Source organism: Myxocyprinus asiaticus, chromosome 22, assembly GCF_019703515.2.
Source record: "Myxocyprinus asiaticus isolate MX2 ecotype Aquarium Trade chromosome 22, UBuf_Myxa_2, whole genome shotgun sequence".
Classification (NCBI taxonomy): domain Eukaryota; kingdom Metazoa; phylum Chordata; class Actinopteri; order Cypriniformes; family Catostomidae; genus Myxocyprinus; species Myxocyprinus asiaticus.
This window is the reverse complement of record NC_059365.1, coordinates 2,972,501-3,000,056: the sequence shown is the minus strand read 5'-3', so window position 1 is coordinate 3,000,056 and position 27,556 is coordinate 2,972,501. Positions and strand designations below refer to the sequence as shown.

The 27,556-nt window shown below is 37.0% G+C and overlaps 1 protein-coding gene across 1 annotated transcript in view; it reads left to right on the top strand.

Annotated features, from left to right (window-relative positions):
* Positions 1-10,074: 10,074 nt before the first annotated feature.
* Positions 10,075-27,556, top strand: part of LOC127412662 (protein diaphanous homolog 1-like) — a 161,337-nt gene continuing 143,855 nt past the window's right edge. The window contains exon 1 of the mRNA XM_051649208.1: positions 10,075-10,689. Coding sequence (XP_051505168.1) covers positions 10,588-10,689 — 102 coding nt within the window. The 5' untranslated portion in view covers positions 10,075-10,587. The remainder of the gene's footprint in view (positions 10,690-27,556) is intronic.

Here is a 27,556-nt window from a genome sequence, read left to right as displayed (position 1 = left end):
CTTTCATGGCGGTCTGTGTCTGAGATTGTGTATAAAACCCTGTTGATATTGATCACAGCAGAAATGACAGACTTTGTGTTTTAAAGAAGCAAACACTAGGCTCAGGAAACTCACTTTGAATAAATCCCTCCCTTGCTTCCTGGCCCTTTTTTTTTAATCATTGTGCATCCTAAAGGGATAGTACATTAAAAACATTTTTTTTTTAATGTTATCATTTACTCACCTTCATATCGCTCCAAACCCGTATGACTCTCTTTCTTCCGTGGAACACAAATGAGAAGCTTTGAAATATGTTCACGCTGCTCTTTTCAGATTAAATTTAGCAGGGGCTGAAAAGCTCACTAAAAGGATAAAAAGCACCTTAAAAGTAGTCCATCAGGCTCATGCTCTATATTCCAAGTCTTTTGAAGACATTAGATAGTTTTTGAGAAACAGACTGAAATTTAAGTCATTATGACTTTGGAACAACATATATTGTGAAAAGCGCTATTCAAATAATTTTTACATTTTAAATTTTACATTTTAAATTTAAATAATTTTTTTTTTAAAGGTGTCACATGGTTTGAAGCTAGTTTTTCTGGTCCGACAAAACAAAGGTTCCCTTACAACTCAGTTCACTTGAAATTGCATTGTGCTTACGCATGTGGGGAGTGTCCTTTTAAACGAACTAGTTGAAACCCTTCTACAATTATGGCAATATTCTAATATTGGTTATGATGTTTGAGCCCCGCCCTTTTAGGCGCGAAGCTGTCTGCTATAAAAGCAGGCACGCAAACACCATTCTTTAGAATCTTCTTCCTTCAAGACAGCAATTCATTTCTCATCTAGAAGGCCTCTACTACTTCGCCGTCGACTACACGAGTCAGCGGGGGGATCTTCACGGCAACGAGAAGACTCTACGCTCCCCTGCAGTGCTCCGGCGAACATCACTCCGCCTTGCTGCTTGACGCTTCGCTGGTGAACGGGCCGCTTCAGCATCCTGATTCCCCGCAGCACTTCGGCAGAAGTTGTGTATCCTTATAAGCAATTGTGATATTGTCATATTGTGTATATATATATATATATATATATACAGTATAGATCTAAAAGAGTCTGTTAAGTGTTTGCATCTTTTTAAAGATGTCGTTCTGTAAGTGTTCCTTGTGCGAGAGGCACATCCCGCCGTCAGATCAGCATGAGAGCTGCATTCACTGTCTGGGCCGCGCCCATGCAGAGTCAGCTCATGGAGACAGACTGCCCTCACTGCGAGGGCATGAGTCTCAAGACGCTTCACTCGTGAATCGCCCTTGTTCTGAGAGACGATTCAGCCTCCTGCACCCTCTCACCCGCTTCTTCTGTGACACCCAAGGTTTCACACAAGGAGGCACAGCGGTGCCGCGAGTTCGAGCAGGATGAATTTGAAGTGGACCTCGTGTCAGCACACACCCTGCGAGCCCATCAATCTTCATGTAACGCGTCTTTGCCGATACATTATGTGCGTCACAAGCTCTGGCCCTCTGCAGGAGCACACGGCCTCGTCTTGTTTGGTGGTTCTGATGCTGGGGATGATGACAATTTCATGTCTCTCGCTACATCAGGCGAGTGGTCAGTGGATGACGCTAACACCCCTTCTCCCAGCGAGGGCGAGGAGCGTGCAGGCACCACTAACAAGGAGATGCTTCGTGTCCTTTCAAGGGCGGTCAAAGAGCTTGATCTCGAGTGGTCTCCTCCAGAGGAACCTGTACAGTCTCACCTTGATGAATGGTTCTCGCAGTCCGAACACAGTCAAGCGACCATGCTCCGCACTGCGTGCCACAAAGTCACTGCACAGGCCATTGGCAAGTCAATGAGCAACCTGGTAGTTCTGGATCGACACATCTGGCTGACCCTCACGGAAATGCGTGACAAGGAAAAAGCCGCTCTGTTGGATGCTCTAGTGTCTCTAGCCAGTCTCTTCGGCGGCTCTGTGGATAAATTTGCTGAGTGTTACGCCGCGACTCAGCAACACTCCTATTGTCACGCCAAAGGGTGATACCGGGTGAATGGAGACTTCATCCTCAGACTGTCCTGAGGATTTGGGAAATATCGGCAAAGCAGAAATCAATCTATTTGCCTCAGTGGAGAACGCCCATTGTCCCCTCTTGTACTCGAAGTCCCAAGCCCCGCTGGGAGTGGACACAATGGTCCACAAATGGCCTACGAAACACAAATATGCGTTTCCCCCATTGTGCCTCCTTCACTCTGTCATATGCAAAGTCCGAGAGGACAAGGAAGCAATTCTATTGGTTGCAGCGAAATGGCACAATCAGTCACGGTTTCCGGAAAAGATAGAGATTTTGGACGGCACCATGGGAAATACCGCTGAGGAGGGATCTCCTCTCTCAGGAGCAAGGCACAATCTGGCATCCCCAGCCCAAGCTGTGGATCCTGCATGTGTGGCCCCTGAACGGAGCACACTAAATGCACCAGAACTGACGCATTCAGTTATGAACACCATTTTGCAGGCAGAACGCCATCCATGAGACACCTCTATGCGCTAAAATGGAATGTGTTAACTTATTGGTGTCTTTCACATGGCAAAGACCCAGTGAACTGTCCCATACCTGAAATTCTCATATTTCTTCAAGAGCGATTAGGACTCACTCCATCAGCGCTCAAAGTTTATGTGGTGACTATATCTGCGTATCACGCACCTGGAGCCAGCGCCACTATAGGCAAACATGATTTAATCATAAAGTTCCTTAAAGGAGCAAAACGGTTAAATCCAACTTGGCCAGCTACAGTCCCAACTTGGGACCTAACTTTGGTCCTGAAAGTGCTCGCAGGGCCCCACTTCGAGCCTTTGGACTCAAGCCTTTGGACTTTGTTGATTTGCGCATGCTCTCTATTAAGACCGCATTACTGCTGGCTCTGGCCTCAGTAAAATAGGTTGGTGATTTACATGCACTATCAATCGACAATTCATGTCTGGAGTTTGGTCCCAGACTTTCAAAAGCCACTGTCAAACCCAGAAAAGGTTATGTGCCTAAGGTTCTAACCACGCCCTTCAGAGCGCAGGTTGTTCACCTTCAAGCCTTCTTCCCTCCTCCATTTAATTTGGATGAGGAACAATCCTTGCATTTGTTATGCCCTGTGCAGGTGCTACACACATACGTTGACCGCACACGCCAGTTCAGACTGTCTGATCAGCTCTTTGTGTGTCTCCAAGCAAAGACTTTCTCACTGCATCGTTGATGTGATTGCCTTGGCTTATGAGTCGCAGGGTAAGATTTGCCCAATTGGTGTTAAAGTACACTCAACTAGAGGCATGGCCTCCTCATGGGCATGGACGAACGGTGTCTTTACAAGACATATGTTTTGTAGCAGGATGGTCTTCTCAAAACACATTTGCAAGGTTTTACAACCTAGACGTAACGTTTCTCTCTTCACAAGTCCTCTCTGTTTAGAGCACTTGCTATTTCATTGGCCAAGCATATACTTTTGCTCCTCCTTTTCAGTACGGGCTCCCCATCATTTTACACAACCGCCTGCATTCAGGCCATTGTAATTTCCCATAAAGTCACAAGCACTTTCATTATAAATAAAACTTCCTTCCCAATTGGGTTCGTGAAGGGGTTAATTCATACTCTATGACTATAGTTCAAATATACATTCTGAGTGCTCCCCTCCTGGCCCAACATGAGGTTCACTCACTTGCGGCATACGTACTCATGTTGGTCGTCGTCCTGCGGGACTGCGGCATGGTGTTTCGGGACTCTGGTTATGTTGTGTTATGGGACTCTGTTCCCCATATGCATTAGCAGAATGCAATGTCAAGTGTACTGAGTCGTCAGGGAACATCTCGGTTACGTGTGTAACCTCAGTTCCCTGAGACGAAGGGAACGAGACATTGCGAACGCTGGCCGCACTACAAGACTCGGAGATCTTTTGAGGTGCGAGCGATGCGCTCTTTGCCACTCAGTCAGATAATTCTGAGGAATGGTGTTTGCGTGCCTGCTTTTATAGCGGACAGTTTAGCACCTAAAAGGGCGGGGTTTAAACACCATAGCCAATATTAGAATATCGGCGTTATTGTAGAAGGGTTTCAACTAGGTCATGTGGAAAAACACTCCCCATATGCGTTAGCAATATCGCAATGTCTCTCAGGGTGCAATTATGTATCTCAGAGGTTACGTACATAACTGAATTGTTTTAAGTATGAATAATGTTGAAACTAGAAATGTACCCTCATGTATTCACATAAAAAAAAGAATAATGTAAAAATCTAGATCATTGAGAATAAGCGACACATATGGCTCAGTTAATGCAGTACCTATATCTAATATTTGGATTTCAGAAATGTACATCTGTAAAGCTTTGAAATGCTTCATTAGTGGTCCAAAAGACAAATAAACAAATCAAAAAATCCTAACTATACCTTTAAAAATCTAAACCTTGCATTACTTGAAGAGCACTGAACCTGTAATAAGTCAACTATAAGACACTTTTGGATGAAAGCAAAAGATAAATGGCTAATTAAATCAGTAATTAGTCTGGTTTCCCATGCGGCGTTCCCAACTGAGTTTAATTTGTCTATCGATGTTTGTGTCAGAGTTTTTTTTTTATTTTCCTGAAGTTATGAAAGACGTGCAGCAGCAGCAGAGATATAAATCAATCTGATATCTGTCCTAATCCGCATCCGATGCGGCCAAGCAGTGATGACAGACGCAGACAATCAGGTATGACTCGATAAGAGAGAGGCGGCTTCTATAATATCAAACCGAGACAAATGGATGTGTCTCTTTTCTCAAGAGACCTTCCAAACAGTTCACAAATAAGAGTATAAATCAATGGCCATGACTGCAATATCTGAATGTTTTGAGGTATTTTAAGATACAGTTCTCGATCTGATCAGTGTGTATCTGATATCCCCACAGAACACAGATAAATCTTAAAGGAACCTTTCACAGATACACTGGTAGGAAAAAAAGGTACTGTTTAAGGTACAAAGGCCGTCACTGGGGTGGTGGTACCCACAAGGGGGCCTTTTTTGTACCTCTAGTTAAAATGTATAACTGGTTTTGGGTACATAATTGCACCCTGAGGACCTACTGTGAAACTTTAAAGGTTCATTTATATGTTTCGTTCCTTTTTGTTTCCTTTTTGTACTAATATGTACCCAAAACATGGGTACCACCCCAGTGACGGCCTTGTACCTTAAACAGTAGCTTTTTTTTTTTCCTGAGCATCTAGGGAACAATATGGGGTTTAAACCTCTAAAAATTTTAATATTAAATGATCTGTTTTGTTTTTATTCCTTTTATTCAATCAACTAATTATTATAGCCTATTTTTAAGATTTGCTCATTTCAATTTCATAATACAATTCCATCAAAATTATATATGTATTGTTGTTATTATTTTATTTGATTTAAATGACTCAACTTGATTGAATTTTGTTATGAAATTGAAATGCATAAATCTTAAAAAAAAAAATGAGTGTATGAGGTTTGCAATTTACGCAACCTTGTTACCGCAATATTTAGGATATGTCGTAATACAGTTTAACATTTTTTTAAAAAAAAAATTTTTAAATTTTTTTTAAATAAACAGCATTAAATAAACATAAACATGGGGCAGCTGTGGCTCAGGTGGTAGAGCGGGTTGTCCACTAATCCACTGATTCCCGGCCCACATGACTCCACATGCAGAAGTGTCCTTGGGCAAGACATTGAACCCCAAGTTGCTCCCAATGGCAGGCTATCGCCTTGCATGGCAGTTCCGCTGTCATTGGTGTGTGTGTGTGTGTGTGTGTGTGTGTGTGTGTGTGTGTGTGTGAATGGTTGAATGAGACACAGTGTAAAGCTCTTGGTAGAACCACTAAGGTTAAAAAGGCGCTATATAAGTGCAGACCATTTGCATAAAACTGAATTTAAAAAATACACCTGGATGGGTAATAAGTACCACAGAAAAATGTGTCACTTCATAAAATCAATGATTGAATCTCTTGCAAATGATATATTATATATGAGCAGTTTTATTCCATATTTGAGGTTTGCGCTTATTGCAACCTTAAAGGATTATTCCAAGTTCAAAACAAGTTAAAGCTGAAGCGGGGGAGAGCGGAGCACAAACTAACACTTTTTGGTTTTCTTAAGTTTTGCGTAAAGGCACTTGGGGTTCATCGTATTTATTTTAAACATGTCTGGGACAAATATTTGGTCTTGTTTCATGACTTGTCCCTCCTTACAAAATACAAAAATACAAATAAAAATAAAGCATAAAATCTGGGTTACAGTAAGGCACTTACAATAGAAGTGAATGGGGGCCAATCCGTGAATGTTAAAATACTCACTGTTTCAAAAGTATAGACACAACCCGTAAACAATATGTGTGTTAACAGGATTTTAGTGTGATAAAATTGCCTATTAATCTTTTCTGTGCAAAGTTATAGCCAATTTTGCAACTTCGTTGCCATGATGAAATAACACCATAAACCCCAAAACCCTAAAGCTTACATAAAACAACGATTTAAACAGCTCAAATAAAAACAAAAGCTTTAACGGAAGAATGTAAGAATGTAAGTGCTTTTATAAAATTATAAGCTTCACGTTTCTGCCTTTAGACCCTCCAAAAATAGGCCCTATATTCCTTTAAGAGCCCTTATTTGCATGATTTTATTAATTGTTTGTTGCATTAAATAAACATAAAACTGTATTAAAAAGAAAAAAGAAATATGTCAGAATGGGAAACAAGGTTGTGAGTACTGCAGAAAAATGTGTCACTTCATAAAATCACTGAAAAAAGCTGGGGAGAAATTATCATTATCATAAATTCTGTCAGTCTGGGGAAAAAAGCACCCTGATATTTTTGTGGATTTTGCAAACTGGTGGGTGTTTAAAAGAAGTCTCAGGATGAACTGGAGTGTGTACAAAGGAGATGATAATGTCTCAATGTGAAAACTGTGTCGACTTGAGTCAGCACTTTTACAATGAAACACGCAACGACAATATCAGAGTGGATTTTGCAGGAATTGAAGAAATGTGTGTGTTTGCTTAAAGATCAAGACGTGCGATGCACCTTTTCTATTCATTTTTTCCCCGTTTATGACACAACTAACCATCTGAGTTTTGTTAATTACACACATCACTGAATAACTGATTTAATCAGGTGTCAGCATGCAGTGTTCCTTAAGTCTTACATTAAAGTTATTGAAACTGGAAATGTGGGTGGTGAAATGAGACTATTAATGTGTCTTAAACAGTGTGAAGTCATTAGGGTCCATTCTGCTTTTAGCCTTTTATGCATGGGGCAAGTCTGAAACAAGTAGGAAAGTCTTAATTACATGTTGGTCTTACATCTAGACAAAATGAGGTGATCATAGTGAGGCCTGCTATATACAGAAACCAATTCCTTACAGACACCATGAACCTTTTAAATAGTAAGGGCCCCTTCAAATGTCCTCACAAGATGGGTTTTGACATGTTTCACTTTATTTATAAAGACATTTTCAACATTTTGGTCCTCACTGTGATGGCTGCTCATCTTATTGTCACTAGGTGGCAGACTTAGCTAACAAATGTTTTATTAATTATATGTTTTATTTTACTGCTTTATTTATTCTGTTTTTAATAAATAGAAAACGCTGAGTGACCGTAGGTGTTACTATATGCCAGGTGTAAGAAAAACAGGCTTACCTATTAAAAAGATTAAAGTTTTAATAGCTTTTCTGTTTGAAGAAATGTAAAATTATTTAAATCATTTCTTTGTAAAGTTACATCCATAATAAAAATATTAAATGAGGGCTTGTTCTCTTTATACTTACACTTTGTACATACCTTTTGGCCAAAAATGTACAGTAAGATTCATGAAATAATAATAATTATACAAAAATATCATATTGTTCTGTCTTATATCCTAACGAAACAATCATTACTTTCTCATATTTCAATAAATGAAATATCAGGAATAATAAAATAATGAATAGTCAAATTTTTTAAACTTTAAAGACTTTGAAGTCACAACTAGACCAGTTTATAATAATATCATCAGAACTGAATCTATGTACAATTTTTAATGTGAAGCCAGTTTGAAAAGTCTGAATGACAGACTCTGACAATGCTTAATATATACAATGGCGGCCAAAAGTTTGGAATAATGTACAGATTTTGCTGTTTCGGAAGGAAATTGATACTTTAATTCACCAAAGTGGCATTCAACTGATCACAAAGTATAGTCAGGACATTACTGATGTAAAAAACAGCACCATCACTATTTGAAAAAAGTCATTTTTGATCAAATCTAGACAGCAGCCATCACTCCAACACCTTATCCTTGAGTAATCATGCTAAATTGATCATTTGGTACTAGAAAATCACTTGCCATTATATCAAACACAGCTGAAAGATATTTGGTTCATTAAATGAAGCTTAAGATTGTCTTTGTGCCACAGTATGCAATAGACTGGCATGTCTTCAGGTCAATATTAGGACAAAAATGTCAAAAAAGAAACAGCTTTCTCTAGAAACTCATCAGTCAATCATTGTTTTGAGGAATGAAGGCTATACAATGCTTGAAATTACCAAAGAACTGAAGATGGTGTACACTACAGTCTTAAAAGACAAAGGACAACTGACTCTAACAAGGACAGAAAGAGATGTGGAAGACCAGATGTACAACTAAACAAGAGGATAAGTACATCAGAGTCTCTAGTTTGAGAAATAGACGCCTCACATGTCCTCAGCTGACAGCTTCATTGAATTCTACCCGCTCAACACCAGTTTCATGTACAACAGTAAAGAGAAGACTCAGGGGTGCAGGCCTTATGGGAAGAATTGCAAAGAAAAAGCCACTTTTGAAACAGAAAAACAAAAAGAAAAGGTTAGAGTGGGCAAAGAAACACAGACATTGGACAACAGATAATTGGAAAAGAGTGTTATGGATCTTAACCTCATTGAGCTTTTGTGGGATCAGTTAGACTGTAAGGTGCGTGAGAAGTGCCTGACAAGACAGTCACATCTATGGCAAGTGCTACAGGAAGTGTGGGGTGAAATGTCACCTGAGTATCTGGACAAACTGACAGCTAGAATAACAAGGATCTGCAAAGCTGTCATTGCTGCACATGGAGGATTTTTTGATGAGAACTCTTTGAAGTAGTTTAAGAAGTTCTGACATTTGTTTATCAAATTGTAATAGTAATTTTTCACGTTATTAATGTCCTGACTATACACTGTGATCAGTTGAATGCCACTTTGGTGAATAAAAGTACCAATTTCTTTCCATAAGAGCAAAATCTGTACATCATTCCAAACTTTTGGCCACCAGTGTATATATATATATATATATCTGTGGATGGAAACACCTTGTTGATGAGAGAGGTCAACAGAGAATGGCCAGACTGGTTTGAACCGACAAAGTCTACGGTAACTCAGATAACCACTCTGTACAATTGTGTTGAGAAGAATATCATCATATCAGAATGTTATTCTGAGATGCAGGTTGGTGCAGTTTTGGCGGCACGAGGGGGACCTACACAATATTAGGCAGGTGGTTTTAATGTTGTGGCTGATTGGTGTAAAATTATATTACTTTATATTTATAACATAAGATTTATTAAGAGATAGTCTAATTATGTTATAGGCTATAATTTGTTATTAATACTCAAAAAGTTTTATTTTTATTTTTTGTTTACTATTTTGGTAGATTATGATATTGTATATAATATAAAATTATATCACATTATATATTTATAAAAAGATTTATTAAGAGGTAGTCAACTTGTGTCATTATTTGTTATTATTACTATTATTACTAAATATATATATATATATATATATATAAGCTTTTTTGTATTTTTGTTTTCCATTTTTACTATAATAAAATTTCAATTTTACTTGGAAGGTCAAAAAGATAATCTATCAAAACATGACTATAAAATTACCAAACCTTTATAAATTCATGTTTAAAGTAAAATATTTGAGGATGATCAATGAGTGGTTTAAATGTCAGTAGGCGTCATTGTTTTGTCTACCTGTGACTCAGGTGAGTGTGTAGTGCGCATGATGGCCCCTCCCATCGGACCTGCACACACACACACACACACACAGGAAGAGAGAAAGAGAAAGCGGAAAACTTCAGCTGATCTGTACTCATATGGTTGTAGTCTGAAGCTGAACTCTTTACCATGGAGCACAAGGAGTGGATATCGATCATCGGATGTACTGATGACAGCTCGGCAGAGTGATTGATTAGCAGTTATAAAGCGCAGTTTGTATGTTGTTACAGAGGTCGAGACAAACTTACACGATTAAACACGGACGAGACGAATGCTCGGAGATCTTTGCGTTATGACGAGGCTCTACAGACTTCAGAAGAGATTGTAAGCTCGTAACGGCTCCATATAAAGAGAACACCGCTGGGATTTGGGGGGGTTTAGTTTTTAAATTTCCCTCCTGTTCCTTTGTGCCGGAGGAAGAGCGCGGGCCGCGGCGGGGAGTTGCACCAGGCCGCGGGATCAGACGCCTCTGAACGGGGCAGAGAGAGAGAGAGAGAGTGTGTGTGTATGCGGAGAAACAGTCCTGTATGTTTGAAGATAAATAAGTGATTTTAGACCAAAACTAGAGTTGTAACAATGGATCCATATTCGGCGTCCGGTGGCGCTTCCAAAAGCGGCAAAGATAAAGACAAGAAAAGCAAGAAGAACTATGAAGATGGAGAAAGCAAGAAGAAGTTTGTAAGTGTTTTAATTGTTTTTGTGTGTGCATTTATTGTCATACGGTTGTCTGTTTTTACTGCCAGTAATTCAGTAGAGCTTCAGGTTGTGTTGCCTTTTATTTGATGTGAAGTAACAGATTCGGGCGTGTGACAGACGCGCGAGCGCTATTTATTTGCGCTTTTTGAAGATTTATTTATCGCAGACTTTTTTTTCTCACCAGTTTTGCATTGCTCTTTAACTGGAGAACGTTTCCATATTTGTTGCAATGAAGAAACTCAAAGCGGATAGCAGAGAAGTTTGTGATTTGAGATGTTTTGAAGCCCGCGCGCTACGTGCTCAGACATCTATAATGAGGAAGTGTGTGAGAGAGAGAGGGGTGTGCTGCATACACAGCATAAGCTGGTCAGTTGGCTAGTTTTAGAGGTGGGGGCTGGACACTTTAGCTGACCAGGCTGGCTTAAACAAGCAAAAAAAAATAATCTAAAACCTCAGTACTGTGGTATTATTATCTGAAATCAAGACTGTGTCATAGTACCACCATAGTACTTTTTTGTAATGGATTTGACATGCAACATTGTTTCACTATGAGGTGTAACACAGTTTGATTCTTAACCCTTGTGCAGCCATCGGGACATTTTAGTCTTTTTCATTTTTGTTTTTTCAATCATTTTGGCTGTGTTAATGCCAACGGCATACATTTTGCCAAAGATGTATTTCAACCTCAGTTCCTATAATACATCTGTAATACACTGTGTACACAAAATAGTCACACTCAGGACCTTCAGGTCAAAAATGTCCCCATTGAAAATCATTAAACTGCAATATTTGATCCCAGTGCCATTAAATCATAAAATCATTAATTATATGATATTATTTTTTTGACACCATTTTTCTCACATTAAGCCTATGGAGCAAATACATGCTTTTTCCATATTTTCTGTTTGCTGTATTATAGAGCACTGCAGGACAACTGAATAAATTATGCAGCTAAAATTGTGTAGGTGTGTTGGTATGGATGGTATGAACAAAATTTGTAATACTAAACCATCAGAAATTTTTCAACAATCTCATCTAAACCTCACTAGGATCATCTTTTCTCAATTCTTACCTCGTTTTATTCAGATGCACAAGGGTTAAAGTGAGACATTGTTTCATTCTGAAAGCATTTGAAGTGTTACATTGTTTCATTTAAAAAGTATTTGAAGTTTGTGTCAGTTTAAGATTGTGCTTCACGATTATGATGACAAAAATAATAGTCTAGTCTTTCCCGTTATATTGCAATTGCAATTATTCTCGATTAATAGAATATACATTAATATTTCTTATTGTGGGTGGATCAACAACATGCCGTATTTTTTATGTTGGCTACACATCCAAAACAAGCTAAGAGAAGTGTTCCTGAATGACTTTATTGCTGTTTAATGCATCAGTAAATCAAGACTAGTTGCCTAAACAGTCAACTTTGGCCCTCGAAGCATAAAAACCAAACCATTAACCACATTTTTAACAAATTATACACCGAAGCAAGCAACGGACTTGTCTGTGATAGGTTACAAAGCAGTAAAATATATAAAACATTTTGATGCAACATGAGTTGACCTACATGGACTGCTATAATTGACAGCTTACACGATTAATTAATTGTGGCAGCTGTAATTGTAATCTTGATTAATTGCACAGCTGTAGTTTGAGAGCTCTGAGTGTAACATTGTTTCATTCTGGAAGCATTCTGAGTTTAAAATTGTGTTTTAAATGTCACTTTGTTTTGTTTTTTTTGTAGCATTGTTTCATTGTGAAACATTCCCGCCAGTAAAGCTGCGTGCTGTCACTCGCTCTCTATTTATTGTTATCAGATCTGAACCGATTACAGAGAAGAAAAATGAACAGACAGGAATTTTATTGCCTTGGGTAAATAACATGGTGACTCCATAACAGCTCAGTGAAATAAGAGGGAATTCTGTGATGTCATAAAGGAGTCAGGGAGAGAATGGAATACTAGCATACTGCACAGTATATACTGCTTTCAAGGAATGTTTGACAGTAGGTGAAACGATCCATTATGCAACAAAAATTGTTGCCACATGAATGCATTACTTTACTCCACACCCTGTACTTTTGTTGAATATCGTACACAAATATAATATAGGCCTACTATGCACAAACTGATCTTCCAGTGTTTAGAAAGGGTTTCCATAGAGTTCCAAACACACCTGGTGTGTAATAGTGAAACTCTATATGCCATAATGGGAGGAAACCATCATTGTGTGTACACGTGTGGGGTTTCTGTCTGACTGCTCCGGGGGAATTGTCGCTGTAATAAGTGCACTGTAAGTCGCTTTGGATAAAAGCGTCTGCTAAATGCCTAAATGTAAATGTAAATGTTTGCCACTTGCGCACTATGACTGCAAATTGAGACAATTTCTCCTTAGGAGTTTAGACCCATAAAGATGTCTTTATATTCCGTCTCCACTTCTTTTTGCCCCCGTTTCACAAGAAATATTCAGTTTACATAATCGGCTGTTTTTAAACAATCGGACGACGTCAGACAGTGCAGATAATTGCTTTTATTGGCCAATCATCGGTGCATCGCTAATCTGAAATCTTCAGGTAATTACTTAAATTATTTTTAAATATTTACATTAAGAGTACTTTCATTATATACACAAGAAACCTTGGAAATTTTTTTTTTATTATTTAAACTAATAAAATACAATTAGTAAAGTTAATATTTTCGCAATGTACCAAGTTAGAAGGTCCCCTGTATTATTAACCGCATTAGCTGGCAGATAATTTATTTCATATGAAAGCAAAAGGGACATTATAACTGAAATATACCCAAATTAATCCATTTTGAATCGAAATCTGAATCGAAAGCTTGTGAATCGGAATTGAATAGGGAACTCTGTAACCCTAGTAGTAACTAAGGTAATTACTAAGGTAATTCTGTAGTTAACATGGTACATTGTGGAGTACCATAGTAGATTAAAGGGACTTCCTCTCAACCTGGATTTAAGTGTCTTGCTCAAGGACACAATGGTGGTGGCTGTGGGGATCAAACCAGCAACCTGATTCTGATTACCAGTCCATGTGCTTTGCCCACTACGCCACCACCACCATATATAGGCAAACGCCTATATATGTGCGCACCATCAAATGGAGTATACTTTGACAGGTTCACGTTTGACTGTACGCAGACGCTGAGCGTTCGCGTCAAAATCAAAGGATACTTTGGGCTTTACATGGCTCAAATGGGGGGAAATTACGCACTTTGGATGGGAACAAAATTTGTAATATTAAAGCATCAGAAATTTAAATCTAAATCTCACTAGGATTATCTTTTCTCAATTCTTACCTCGTTTTATTCAGATGGAGTCTACATTTTGGCTTTCAGTCACTTGTTCACAGCAAGATGTGTTGCAATCATGTACTGACTTATATATGTAATGGTGGCCAGCTGATAGATAGCTGTGCAATGTGTATAAACCTCACTCTCCTGACCTCAAGAGGTGCACTAGCAACTGATGCTAGAGGCTGTAGCATTTAGCCTCCTTGTTAGCGCACCCGCCTCCCACGCCAGAGACACCGGTTCAAGTTCCGTACGGAGCGGATAGAACAGGAGCGTCACAATGGTGCCGAGACCCGGATGGGAGTGAGGTTTAGGGGGGTGAGTGTAACGGGAGCCAGCTGATAGATAGCTGTGCAATGTGTATAAACCTCACTCTCCTGACCTCAAGAGGTGCACTAGCGACTGACGCTAGAGGCTGTAGCCTTTAGCCCTCCTTGTTTGTTCTTGGCAAATACAAATACTTTTACAAAAGGACAGTTTACCCAAAAATGAATTTTTCTCTTCCAAGGAACACAAAAGGAGATTTTATGCAGAATGTCAATCACCATTCACTCACTGTCATCTCCTTTTGACTTCCACGCAGAGTCTGCGCCAGGATAAAATACGTGGCGGGCATTTGGAATTTCAGAGGGGGCCACATTTTGAGAATGATAACCCCCCCCAAAATATTAACAGATGAAGTCCTGAGAGAGAACCTTGCTGCTCAGTTACGATGTATATTGATAATATGATTATATTGACAGATAATATGTATATTAAAGATATAAATATACAGTATATCTTTAATATACATACTATCTGTTTTCAATATATATCAACGCCATTGCTCTTTATTTATGTGGCATTTAGTTAAACATTTTTTTATGATCTATGGCGCTATCACAGGCAAAAAAAGTGTTTCTTCTTCTTGTGATGTTTATTGGTGGTTAGCAATCCAGCTCATGGTGCATTACCGCCACCTACTGAGCTGGAGTGTGGAGCGTCACAAGAAAGTCTTTCAACGGAGTCAGACATCAGCTGAAGATGATGAAATTGGCGAAATTTAATCGAAAAGACGTTATGTAGGATTAATTCCTAAACGAAGTATACTTTAAAGGTAGCTTACCCTCTGGAGTTTACTTGTAAATGAATAAGTTAGGTTTACAGTTATTCTTGAGGGCTAACAAACATGTGAAATGTATTTCCTTCTCTGTTAATGGTATGAAAAGCATATTGTGATAAATATCGATATCGAACAATATGGAAAAAAAAATATTGTGATAAATTTTTTGGCCTTATTGCCCAGTCCTACTTTCTGTGCTGTATTGTGAGGGAGCGGCACAATGCCACGAGGCAAAACTAGATCGCACCAACGTTGCACGATTGCGACGTAAACAGCTTTGTTGATTATAAACGGGAGTGATTGTTTTATTGCATCACTTGCTTACAGAGATGCGGTATAATGGCATTCGCGATTAACAGGTTTATGAAGGTTTATACATCGGTAACTTCTTAAGTGTGGTTAATATGCACTTCCTCACTGCGCACGCTCACACTGAACTCAAGTGTTCAATAACCTGCTGCACGAGAGAGAGGAAGAGACTCGCATAGATTCTGGAATTGCAGTTTGATTCAAAGACAAGATTGTTGATTTGATTTGCTCATCTGAATGGATTGGTTTACTAATTGTCAGCTACGTATTAAAGTGGGAAAAAAAAGTCTGTGGGAATTCCCCGCATTATGAACATGGAACATGCGGGAATTCTTACAATTGTGCGCAATACAGTTAGTTTTTATCTGTTGTTTTGTTATGATTTTGATAAATGATTCTAGTCCAGAAAGGTCTGAAAAAGTCCAGAATTTCATTTTCTGCTCTATCACTGTGATGTCATGGATAAATACAGTGTGGCCTCTTTGATAGGGAGCGTTCACTTGAAAGTGTACACAGTAGGGTGGAATGGTTTTGTGCTTTGGGTCTGGAGTGAGCCATCCTTGTGTCATTCTGCCAGCTGAATGCTTTCATACTCGCCGTGTAGCAAGGACATAAAACTCTCTCTCACTCACACACACACACACACACACACACACACACACACACACACACACACACACACCTGATGATGGTGTTGTTCTGTAACAGGTGAAAGGTTGTGTTTTAGTTAGAAGGCATCTCTGACCACTCTGTGTGTGTGTGTGTGTGTGTGTGATTACACCAGTTGAAAATAACGCTGAACAAGGCCATGTGCACATGTCATCGTTTACAACTAACCCCTGCTGAGAGACACCGCAGTCCAGCGTGCCTGTTTGATGATGTCATATCCTGTCCCTCGTTTTAACGTGCTTGTTATGATTAGCTATTGCTCGCCCAAGAGCTCATGAGTACACACGTGAAAGATACTGCGATATGATTTAGATTTCATGTTGTTTACAGACAAAACAATACTTTCCGCATGTATGACCCCTCTGGGTGTGTCACTTGTGTGTTATTTGTTTGTTTGTTTTTTGTAATTATCAACGTTAATTTACTTTATCAATGTCATTTACTTTTATTACAGTACAAAAAATACTATAATCAGGGATGCACCGGTATCGGCTGCCGATATTTATCAGCCAATTATTTATCAAATTAAAACAATCCACATATTAGTTATAAGCATGAAAATGCTGATATGATAAACCGATGGTTTATTTATAATGAATTAGTAACACACTTTGTGTATGACTTTAAATGCACAATCTAGAAATAATAATATCCACAATATGAAGAAGGGTTGGCACTCATTAGAACATGTAATATTTCATTTTTATTCTTTCTCATTCTTATGTTAATGTGGAAAAACAGCTATAAATGGACGTGACGCACTTGCCTGTAGACTACATGATGAGGGAAACCATCCAAAACACTTTGAAACCAGCAGACTTTGACTTCTGAAATATAAGTATGAAATCCATTAATGCTGCGTGATTGATTGAATTAAGAATAAAATTGCAATATGGCCTTGCGCAATTACTAAACCTTAAAGGAGCACTCAGTAACTTTTGTTTTTGTGTCATCTTGGACTTACACTGACACCTAGCGGCATGGATGCAGCATCATTTAAAATCAATAGTTTTCAGTTTCAGATGCCATTGTAGTAATTTAGTATTCACAGTCCGCCATGATTACTTTAATCAATGAGTGAAAGTGTCCAATAACAGGACGGTTACTGAGATTAAGCAAGTAGTATTCGGCTGGTCATGTGATTCTAACATGGCAGCCCCCATGTGCGGACCCTCTCCATATAGAATAAAACAGCTTTTATAAGGTTACTGATATGACTGGAGTCTTCATTTAATTAGTGCTCATGATTTTATACATATATTGCAAAATTACAATTCATGTCTTAAGGAGTTAAACTTAAAATTACTGAGTGCACCTTTAAATGTATGCGTTTTAAAATATAGTCTGCATTCAGCGCTCTAGTCAGCACTCTGTGAGCAAGCGGCGCCCTCTAGCGATCTGGATAGCATTATCCATTGTCCATTATACCATTATAATACAGAATTTAAAAGATGGTTTTGTTCATTTGGTTAACTTTTTATTTTTCCATTATGTGGTTGACATTTCTGTGGAATTTCCCGACATATTCATAATATGAATTTGTAATGTTCTATTATATGCAGTACATACATGTACAGTGTGAGTTCTGTTGTTTTGAACTGCAAAAACAGAAGTGCAATTTTTTTTTTTTTTTAGAAGTATAATAGAAGTTTTTTTCATATCAACCATCATGTTATCATATTTAGTTATTTTTCTATTTATCTTATATTCATCTTTCATTGTGGCTCTCTTTAAACTTTTGGCCTGTCATGTGTTCAGCAGATCCAATCTATGTTCACTGGAAATTGTTTATTGTTAGAAAAGTGAAAAAGCTTTTGTGAAGCATAATTCCAAAGTTAAACAAAATAAGGAAAGTGGCAAAATATTGGTAACGGCCTATAGATTTTTGTTAAAATCGGTATTGGCCAAATATTTTCATATTTGTTATCATATTTCATCCCTAAATTAAATACAATAAATTCGTTGATTTTAAATCAACATAAATTTACAGCTTTGTGCTCTGTCCATATTGGACTAACGCTATTACTGTTCTCGGTCAAATTTACCAGAACAGTGTTTGTGTAAAAACTTTTCTTCCAATAAAGGCATGCAGTGTAAACACGTTTTTTTTTTTTTTTTTTTTTTTTTAACATTTTGTCACACATAATTATTTCTTTCATAGTTTTCATAGTTATTGTCACAATTTTTGCATTTTGTAGGATGCTTTTTAGCTTTACACCTCCTTTACGTCAAAGCACAGCATTTTTTTTTTTATTTAATTTTTTTTTTTTTTTTTTTTAAATAAGCACTTTTGTTTTACCTATATATATGTATATATATATATATATATATATATATATATATATGTACACTACCGGTCAAAAGTTTTGAAACACTTACTCATTCTTTATTATAATTTTTCTTCACATTTTAGAATAATAGTAGAGTCATCAAAATTATGGAATAACATAAATGGAATTATGAGAATTATGTTGTGACTAAACAAAATCCAAAATAAATCAAAACTGTGTTATATTTGAGCATCTTCAAAGTAGTCACCCTTTGTCTAGAATTTGCAGAAATGTACTCTTGACATTTTCTCAACCAACTTCTTGAGGTATCACCCTGGGATGATTTTCAAACAGTATTGAAGGAGTTCCCATCTATGTTGGGCACTTATTGGCTGCTTTTCTTTATTATTTGGTCCAAGTCATCAATTTCATTTAATAAAAGTTTAATTTTGTAATGAAATAAATTAATATGGTGGCACAATTATGTTTTTGTCTACAAAACTAATTTCAAACATTTAAGCATACACCTTCAGATCAAAAGGTTTTTAAGGTCATGAGAAACATTTCAGTCATGTTTCAAAACTTTTGACTAGTAGTGTGTGTATGCATGTATGTATATGTGTGTGTATATATATATATATATATATATATATATATATATATATATATATATATATATATATTAATTATACAGTTGAAGTCAGAAGTTTACATACACTTAGGTTGAAGTCATTAAAACTCATTTTTTAACCTCTCCACAGATTTCATATTAGCAAACTATAGTTTTGGCAAGTCATTTAGGAAATCTACTTTGTGCATGACATGAGTAATTTTTACAACAATTGTTTACGGACAGATTGTTTCACTTTTAAGTTTACATTCACTAAGTTAACTGTGCCTTTAAGCAGCTTGGAAAATTCCAGAAAATGATGTCAAGCCTTTAGACAATTAGCTTCTGATAGGAGGTGTACTGAATTGGAGGTGTACCTGTGGATGTATTTTAAGGCCTACCTTCAAACTCAGTGCCTCTTTGCTTGACATCATGGGGAAATCAAAAGAAATCAGCCAAGACCTTGAGCCAAGACCAAAAGTTGAGGACCTCCACAAGTCTGGTTCATCCTTGGGAGCAATTTCCAAACGCCTGAAGGTACCATATTCATCTGTACAAACAATAGTACACAAGTATAAACACCATGGGACCATGCAGCCATCATACCGCGCAGGAAGGAGACAAATTCTGTCTCCTAGAGATGAACGTAGTTTGGTGCAAAAAGTGCAAATCAATCCCAGAACAACAGCAAAGGACCTTGTGAAGATGCTGGAGGAAACAGGTAGACAAGTATCTATATCCACAGTAAAAGTCCTATATTGACATAACCTGAAAGGCTCCTCAGGAATTGTGAAAAACTGAGTATAAATGTATTTGGCTAAGGTGTATGTAAACTTCTGACTTCAACTGTGTGTGTATGTGTGTGTGTGTGTGTGTGTGTGTGTGTGTGTGTGTGTGTGTGTGTGTGTGTGTGTGTGTATGTATATATATATATATATATATATATATATATATATATATATATATATATATATATATATATATATACTTTAATTACTATAAAGCGACTGAGCAGTTTTTGCATTATGGTAATAAGTATTTTTAGGCAGATGTGTCACAATGCAATTTTTTGTTTAATTAGTCTAAAATTTGGCTTCATTTTCCTTCAGCAAATTATTTCTTATTCCCTTTTTTCATTTTGAGGACGTTAATGACATGGACATTTTCTTGATAGCTTTTGTGAGATTCATTTTTCTAAAGTTTTTACTTATCAGCCCTAAAACAATATTGTGAATGAATGCATCCAGTTGTTTTTGGGCTCTTAATTGACAAATGTCCCCTGACACCTGTAATGCTGCCCGTCTTGATGGTGCTCATTATTTTTACTGGAACATTCCACTGAGGAATATGGGCTCACTGAGCAGTAGGTTTGGTATTCTGTGTATAAACTTGAACCTGCATTACGTTCTCGGCAGCGAAGCACTGACGTCCAAAAAAATAAAATAAAAACACGACTGCTGCTGATTCAGAACTATTTATGAGGGTTTCCTCATATTCCAGAGTATAAAAGAACATTTGGTTATTTCAGAAGTACAAGAGTGTTCATAAAATCACAAATGGAGTTACAGTCTAAAAATTCTGAGATGCATCACGTGATGTTATTCAGATCTTTAATAACACGCCGCTAAATGCCTCTGAGGAAAACGCAACAATATAATTGACAGAAATGTGTCTTTTAGGAAGGTATATCTATCTATTCAGCCTATTTGATCATTTTAAACCAATAAACTTCTTTTTGTGATATTTTGTTATTTAATGCAGCAACATTCATATGTTTATAGGTGTGTCTTAATTGTCCAAATACTTTGGATCCACTGTACTGTATCCAATTCGTAGATTTGGATAAAACTAGACAAAAACTGTGGACTTTGTGTAGTTTTCTTTGGCACAGTTTCTGAGTGGACCTTCCCGACTAGACAGTCACTTAACATATGTGATTAATTTCTAAAAATACTTGCTAAACCCTCTGCTGTTTTAAACATAGGCCTAATATTCAGATTATGTCAGACTTTGGGGAATTCCTGAGAGAGAACAAGAAAGTGGTATGTTATCTAATGCTGGTTATGTTTTTTCCTGTTATTATAATTATGACATAAGATTTGACAGGAAGGGCATCTGAGGTAATGGAGGCACTAAATCTCAAAGTAATATTCATGAGCATCAGAAAGAAAGAAACTCTAAGAGATGAACTGAAAAAATAGGAGGCAGACTAAAAAAGTTTTATATAAATATAGATGAGAGAGAATGATATATAAACCCTTACGAATATAAAAATGGATAAAAGGTGCGAGTGTTTGTCACTTTAGGGGAATTTAGAGTTTATTCTGTCTAAATGTTCAGCTCTAGTGGGGAAACTGATAGACGGGCAGAACTGACAGTATTTAACAAGTAACGTCAATTTATTTCATGGTGAAATGACAAACCCACTTTGAAAAAGAGAATAGAATGAGACGCCATCACTTTGATCTTTGAATGGGTGCTGTACCTTTTATTGTTGTTGGAAGGAAATGTTTGTTTGTTGTTTATGATAAAAGTTTGAAATTGCGGCAGGCAAAATAGCTGCTGACTCAGAGTTGCATTTAAATTGAAGTTATGTAACTAGTTAATATCTTTATGACTAGAATGGCTACGGTTACCCATCGCTGTGGTTTTTGATTCATATTGAGGCAAACTGATGTATTTGTTCATGCACGAATGGATAATGCGAGGAGAATAAAACATTGACCAACACAAAATAGGTATCATTTGAAAGCGTAGAAGCTCTACTTTTCAATGCATTAAGGCATTATGACCTGAACTGAACAAGTGCTTTGAAAATTGCAGACAAATCAGAAGTGTTCCATTTTGATAATTTATGAAAAATGTTACACTGTATATATTATTGTAGTCAGTAAAATCTTCAAACTCATCAAATAGCCTTGTATCATTTGTTGTTGGAAAGCTCTTAAAGAGTAGAATACAACCAGCCTATTTGTTTGACTCAAAGACAAAAATATAGTGAGGAACAGCTAAGTATATATGTTTGACATTTATGTTGGTGTTGCTTATATGCTGCGTTTTCACTTATAATTTTACAGAAAAAAAACGTAACACAAAATATCACATACCATTACTTAGAGGAAGCGATTATCTTCAGATGAGCCCACACACACAAGGTAATCAGATGCATAGATCATTAGATAATCCACATGAAGCACAATGTTACATATGGCCACCAGGAGATGGCGCCAAATACATGACACAAACTCAATGATGACTCAAATGGCACAGAATGAAACTCATTCTGTTACATCTCATTACTAAAATCATATCTGCATGCTATGCACACCTTGAGTCATTGGAGTCTTTAGGCATGTGTAATTAGTTTTTATGAACAGTTATTATGTTTTATTTATTTGGAGAGGCTTTTGGACACTTGGGGATGTTTTTGGACACTATGATAAATTATTTTTTTAATGCTATAACTTTTGATTGCTTTGTCGTATCAACACACAATTTTTTATCAGTTACAGTTGACATGATTGGGAACTAAAGCAGTTTTTCTGAGCCACCTTATTTACAACCAAAGATATATAATGTCAAATCAGAAAAAATAAAAAAGGTAAATTTTTGGCTCTATATATATATAATTTTTTTTTTTTTTTTTTTTATTCCAGCAGTTTCTTAAGCTAGGAGCCTCAGAATTTATCATAATCTATATAATTAAAACATTTGAAAAGTTATATACAATGATACCAAACACTCGACCCTCCTTGTTTTCCCCCTTGAGTTATACGCCTTTAATTTTGGGTATGCCACGGAAACAGGAAATCTTTAAAAGCACCTTCAGAGCTTAAAGGGTTAATAGCATTATTCTGTGTGTTAAATTTCCCTGACATTAACCAAAAATTATATTTTATAAATCTAATTAATATATGTATATGTATATATTACGATACAGTTTATGCAAGTCAAAAAGTTTAGTTGGTTTTTAATTAATTAGCAGTGGCATTTTAAAGGGTTAAAACTCAAAGTATAATTATCGGTTAGCTCTTAAAATGAGCGCTTCTGTCCCTATAGTGCGTTAACATGACTACATTAGATGCATTCTCCGGGAGAAACCCAGGTGTGTTAAACCGCTTTTCCTTAATCCTTTAAACGGCGTAAGGGAAATGCTGTTTTCATTTACATGACGTTTCAGAACGCCGCTTTCTGCAAAAACCCTGGAATAAACCGTTTTCTTAAGTGCATGTGAACAGGGTCAGTGAAGGGTTCTTATTCCCTGTAAAGAGAACTCGTTTTTCAAAGATTGTTAATGCAGATTTAGGATGATTAGCAGCTCAAATGTTTGTGTCAAAAGATTGATGGCCAGTGTGTCTCATCTGAACACTAGCAGTGTGTGTGGACAGTCGAATGTGTTCTGTTCAGTGTGAATGGATTAAATCAGACTGACAAAGTTGCCAGCACCCTTTCTCATCGAGTGTGTGTCACTGTGAATGGTCTTAATAGTTGGTGAGTCACTGGATTATGTTCTGAGGTAGGGCAGACACAAGTGCACAGAAGTGTGTGTGTGTGTGTGTATGTGTGTGTGTGGGTGTGTGTCTGTGCATATTTTGATTGTGGTTCAGTAATTAGTCAATCATGCAGTTTAACAGTGAAGTTTATCCTGTTTATAATTACACATGTGAAGTGCTGACATACCTCAGTGAAGCAGGAGTGTGTAAGATGTTTATGTGTGTTTGTGACTGTCAGGTGTGTTTGTATTATGTGACCATTTAATGCATTTTAACAGGGTATTTGGCTATAGTTTGGGGTCAGATTGCAGGCCTCAACAATAAGGATGGCCCACTGTGAAAGAGTTGGAGGCCCTTGCTACCAAATCTTATGTTTGTTGATTATACACACCTGTTTTTATGCTTTGCTAACTTAAAAATGTGGTTTTCTGTGATGTATTGAACATTGTTGTTGTATAAGTTTTTCACAATTGCAAGAATGCTTTGTTATACACTGTGCGATTAGACAAATTTTGGGAATTGTAAAAGATTTCTCTTGTTGTAGAGCAAAATCGTGCGACACTTACAGCCGATTAATTATCTTTGTGATGAATATTAGCCCTCGACAAAGTTCTTGCATTGTCAGATATTCCTAGGTCAGTCAGATAACTTAAAACACCTAGTCAACTGTAAATTGGGACTAAAGTCTTGACTATGATGTGTATCGACATAATGAATATACATAATGTCACACAGTCTGACAAGCAACTATCGTAAACGACCTTAAAAACAAGAGGTTGACCAATAGTGGATATTGTCAAAAATGTGATGAGGAGGAGGGCGTGGCTGGGCTGTGAGGATGCACGCCCGGCGCTGAATTGCCCAATCAGCGGGAGAGGGATAAAGGAGGAGTCGGGAACGCCAGAGAGAAGAGAGAGAGAGAGAGACACACACACACAGGGCTGTGTGTGTGTCGAAGTGTGTTATGTTTCAGTTCAGCGCAGTTCAGCGTTTTGTGTTGGAATTAAAGTCTTATTCATTGTTAATCCGGTTCCTGCTTCCTCCTTTCCCGATGAATGAGAGACCTGTCTGTTACACTAAGGTGGAGGAAAAGGCAGATAACCGATTAATTGGCTGATATTGAATTGATTTGTTGTCTTAGTGTTTTCTTACTGTAACAGGAATAGACATACATACTAGGGATGGCACCAATCCAATACTTGGATCGGTATCGGCTCCGGTACTGATGTTTTCATACAGATTGGATATTGATCCAAATCCGATACTGTGTGTTAGTCATGTTCGTTACTGTCAAGCTCCAAAAATGACATAAAAGAACCATAAAAACACAATTAAAGCAGTTCATATGACACGCACATTTTATTCAAAGCCACTTTTAAGACGTGCAATAGCTCTGAATCACAAAAGGATGTGTTTAATAAGTAAATATATAAAATGCACGTGCAGTGCCAGCGCGTTAGCTCTGTTGACACACTCGTGGCTATTTTTAGCCTTCTCACTGTGCGCAATATTTGAGCGCTCCTCACTAACAACATCTCAGATGTAGATGCTCAGTAGTTCGGTTCACTTATAATATGTATTTAGAACGGCACCGGAGGTGCATTTTACCAGAATTTGAATAAGAAGCGAATTAAACTACTGTGAACGTGCCTACAAACAGACACATTCAGGACTTCCTGGAGAGACTTCCTTAAAGGTGCAAGACTGAGAAATATTACTGTTATATTTCAAATTCTAAAAGTCAATAATAACAATAATTTAATATTATTATTATTATTTGTTTACAGTTTATAACAATATTTAAGTTGAATGGGTTCCAAAAAATAACTGTGAATGAAAAGTGAACTGATATCTTACAACTAAATTGAACAAAAATATTTATTTATATATATATATATATATATATATATATATATATATATATATATATATATATATATATATGCATATATATATATATATAATTAAAAAAAAAAAAAAAACATTTATACTGGAATTACTGTTAATATTGCTGCTCCATTATCCAGTAGACTAGTAAAAAATAAAGTTACCAGAAAATATGTTCGAAGTAATGTAGAGGTTTGTGTTTCTATACATATTACAGAGTACCCCAAATTAGTTCCACACAATAATGTAAAGATATTATAAACTGATTATGCAAAACGGGATTGGTATCGGGCGATACTAAGATATCAGATATCGGATCGGAAGAGAAAAAAGTGGTATCGGTGCATCCCTAATACATACAGGTGACGAGTCCAAAATAAAATCCCAGATCCAGTTTATTTCGCAACCAAAATCCCTTGACTTGGTGCATAACACGGGACTTTAAATGATAAACTAGCCTGAAGTACATCGGGTACTTTTATTTTGAAACGTCTGTGCATCCAGCTCACACAAGGAAAAACAAAACACGCACTCTTACAATCATCTACAGTGTATTACAATATAATCAATAAAGTAAAAGTTGTCATATAGGTTAATAAATACTGTATGAGCAGTAATTCATATACAGATCATCATTCATCAATAGTAGATCATCAGCGATCAATTGGCATATGTGTCTTTTTTTTTATTTTTTACAACATTTCACATTAGAGGTCGACCGATAGTGGATATTGCCGATACCGATAACTAAACTGATGGAACAGGCCGATAGTTTTAAAATGGATTTATGGAATGTTAAAAAATATTTAGTCTTTTCTTAATAAGACAAGCACAGACATAAATGCTACAAGAGTCCAAAATTTGTAAAATGAGTAAAAATGGTGTTTAACCAAAATCCCAATAATTACCAGAAAATAACATTTTGGTGTGGGACTTTTGACCATAAACAAGCCCAAAACACACAAGGGACTCTTATTTTAAAATGCCGGAGACTTGGTTCCATTGCAATGCTCTATACGTAAATATTTACCAAATTAAACTTTTTAGCTATATATTTACCAGATTAAGGCTTCTGTAAAGATATTTCACCAGATCAGATTTAATGATGAAAAAGGTTTAATATTATAAAAGATATGAAGTTGGAGACACGATGTCGCATGCCCTCACTCCAATTAAAAACACTTGATTATCTTATCAAAATAACAAAATATGCATTGAAGTGAGGATATGTATATTGTCAGTGATCAAAGATTAAGATACAACAAATCCCTACATCATTGTTAATTGCAGAAAAAAAATAATTAAAAATAATTGACAACTATCGGTATAGATTGCCGATAACCGATAGTTTAAAAAAGCAACTATCGGCACTGATTAATAGATAAAACTGATATATCGGTCTACCTCTGTTTACCTCACATTAATAATCAGGAACTAGTCCATTTACAGTGATGGCTGCAGAGTCTTGGCTTCATTGCAATGCTCCAATATAAAACATTGACCCAATTAAGCTTTTAGTAGCTTATATAGTAACTAGATAAAGGGTTTGGCCATAGAGGAATGCAAAAACTAAAATCTATCGGCGTCGATTTTTGCTGATTGCGGATAACTGATAGTTCCACAAAGCAACTGTCGGTACAGATTAATCGGTAAAACCGATATATCGGCCGACCTCTAGTAAAAATCATCCATGGCTATAGAAGTTGTAATGGATTGAAAATCATAAACAAATCTGCTTATGCCATTTGTGAACCAGCAAAAGTGGCTTTATGAATTTATGGTTTGAACATCAACTGTAACAAGATCAAATTAAAATTCACGGCAATTTAACACTTCTGTGTACAGATTTGAAGGCTGTTTATTGGATCAATACAGGTAAACGTCATATTATGTGACTACGCATCACTTTACAGAGAGCTTATGACCTACTAGTTAAGTCTTGCCTTAAGAACAGGTGGTGCAACTAAATTAAGCACTGACTTCGTTACAAACTAACTGGTAGTTACGAAGCCCTTAGAGTGAACTTTACATCCCAACTTACATGAGACCTTTCGCACAGCTGGTGCAACCCTATGCCGGACCGCGGTGACTGGCGCAAGACAACATGACGACGGTTGCACCCTCTCGTCTCTAGTGAGCAGCGCGACAGAACAGCAGTGCTGTGTACACCAGATCTGATCTTTCTGTGCTGTATTCTTG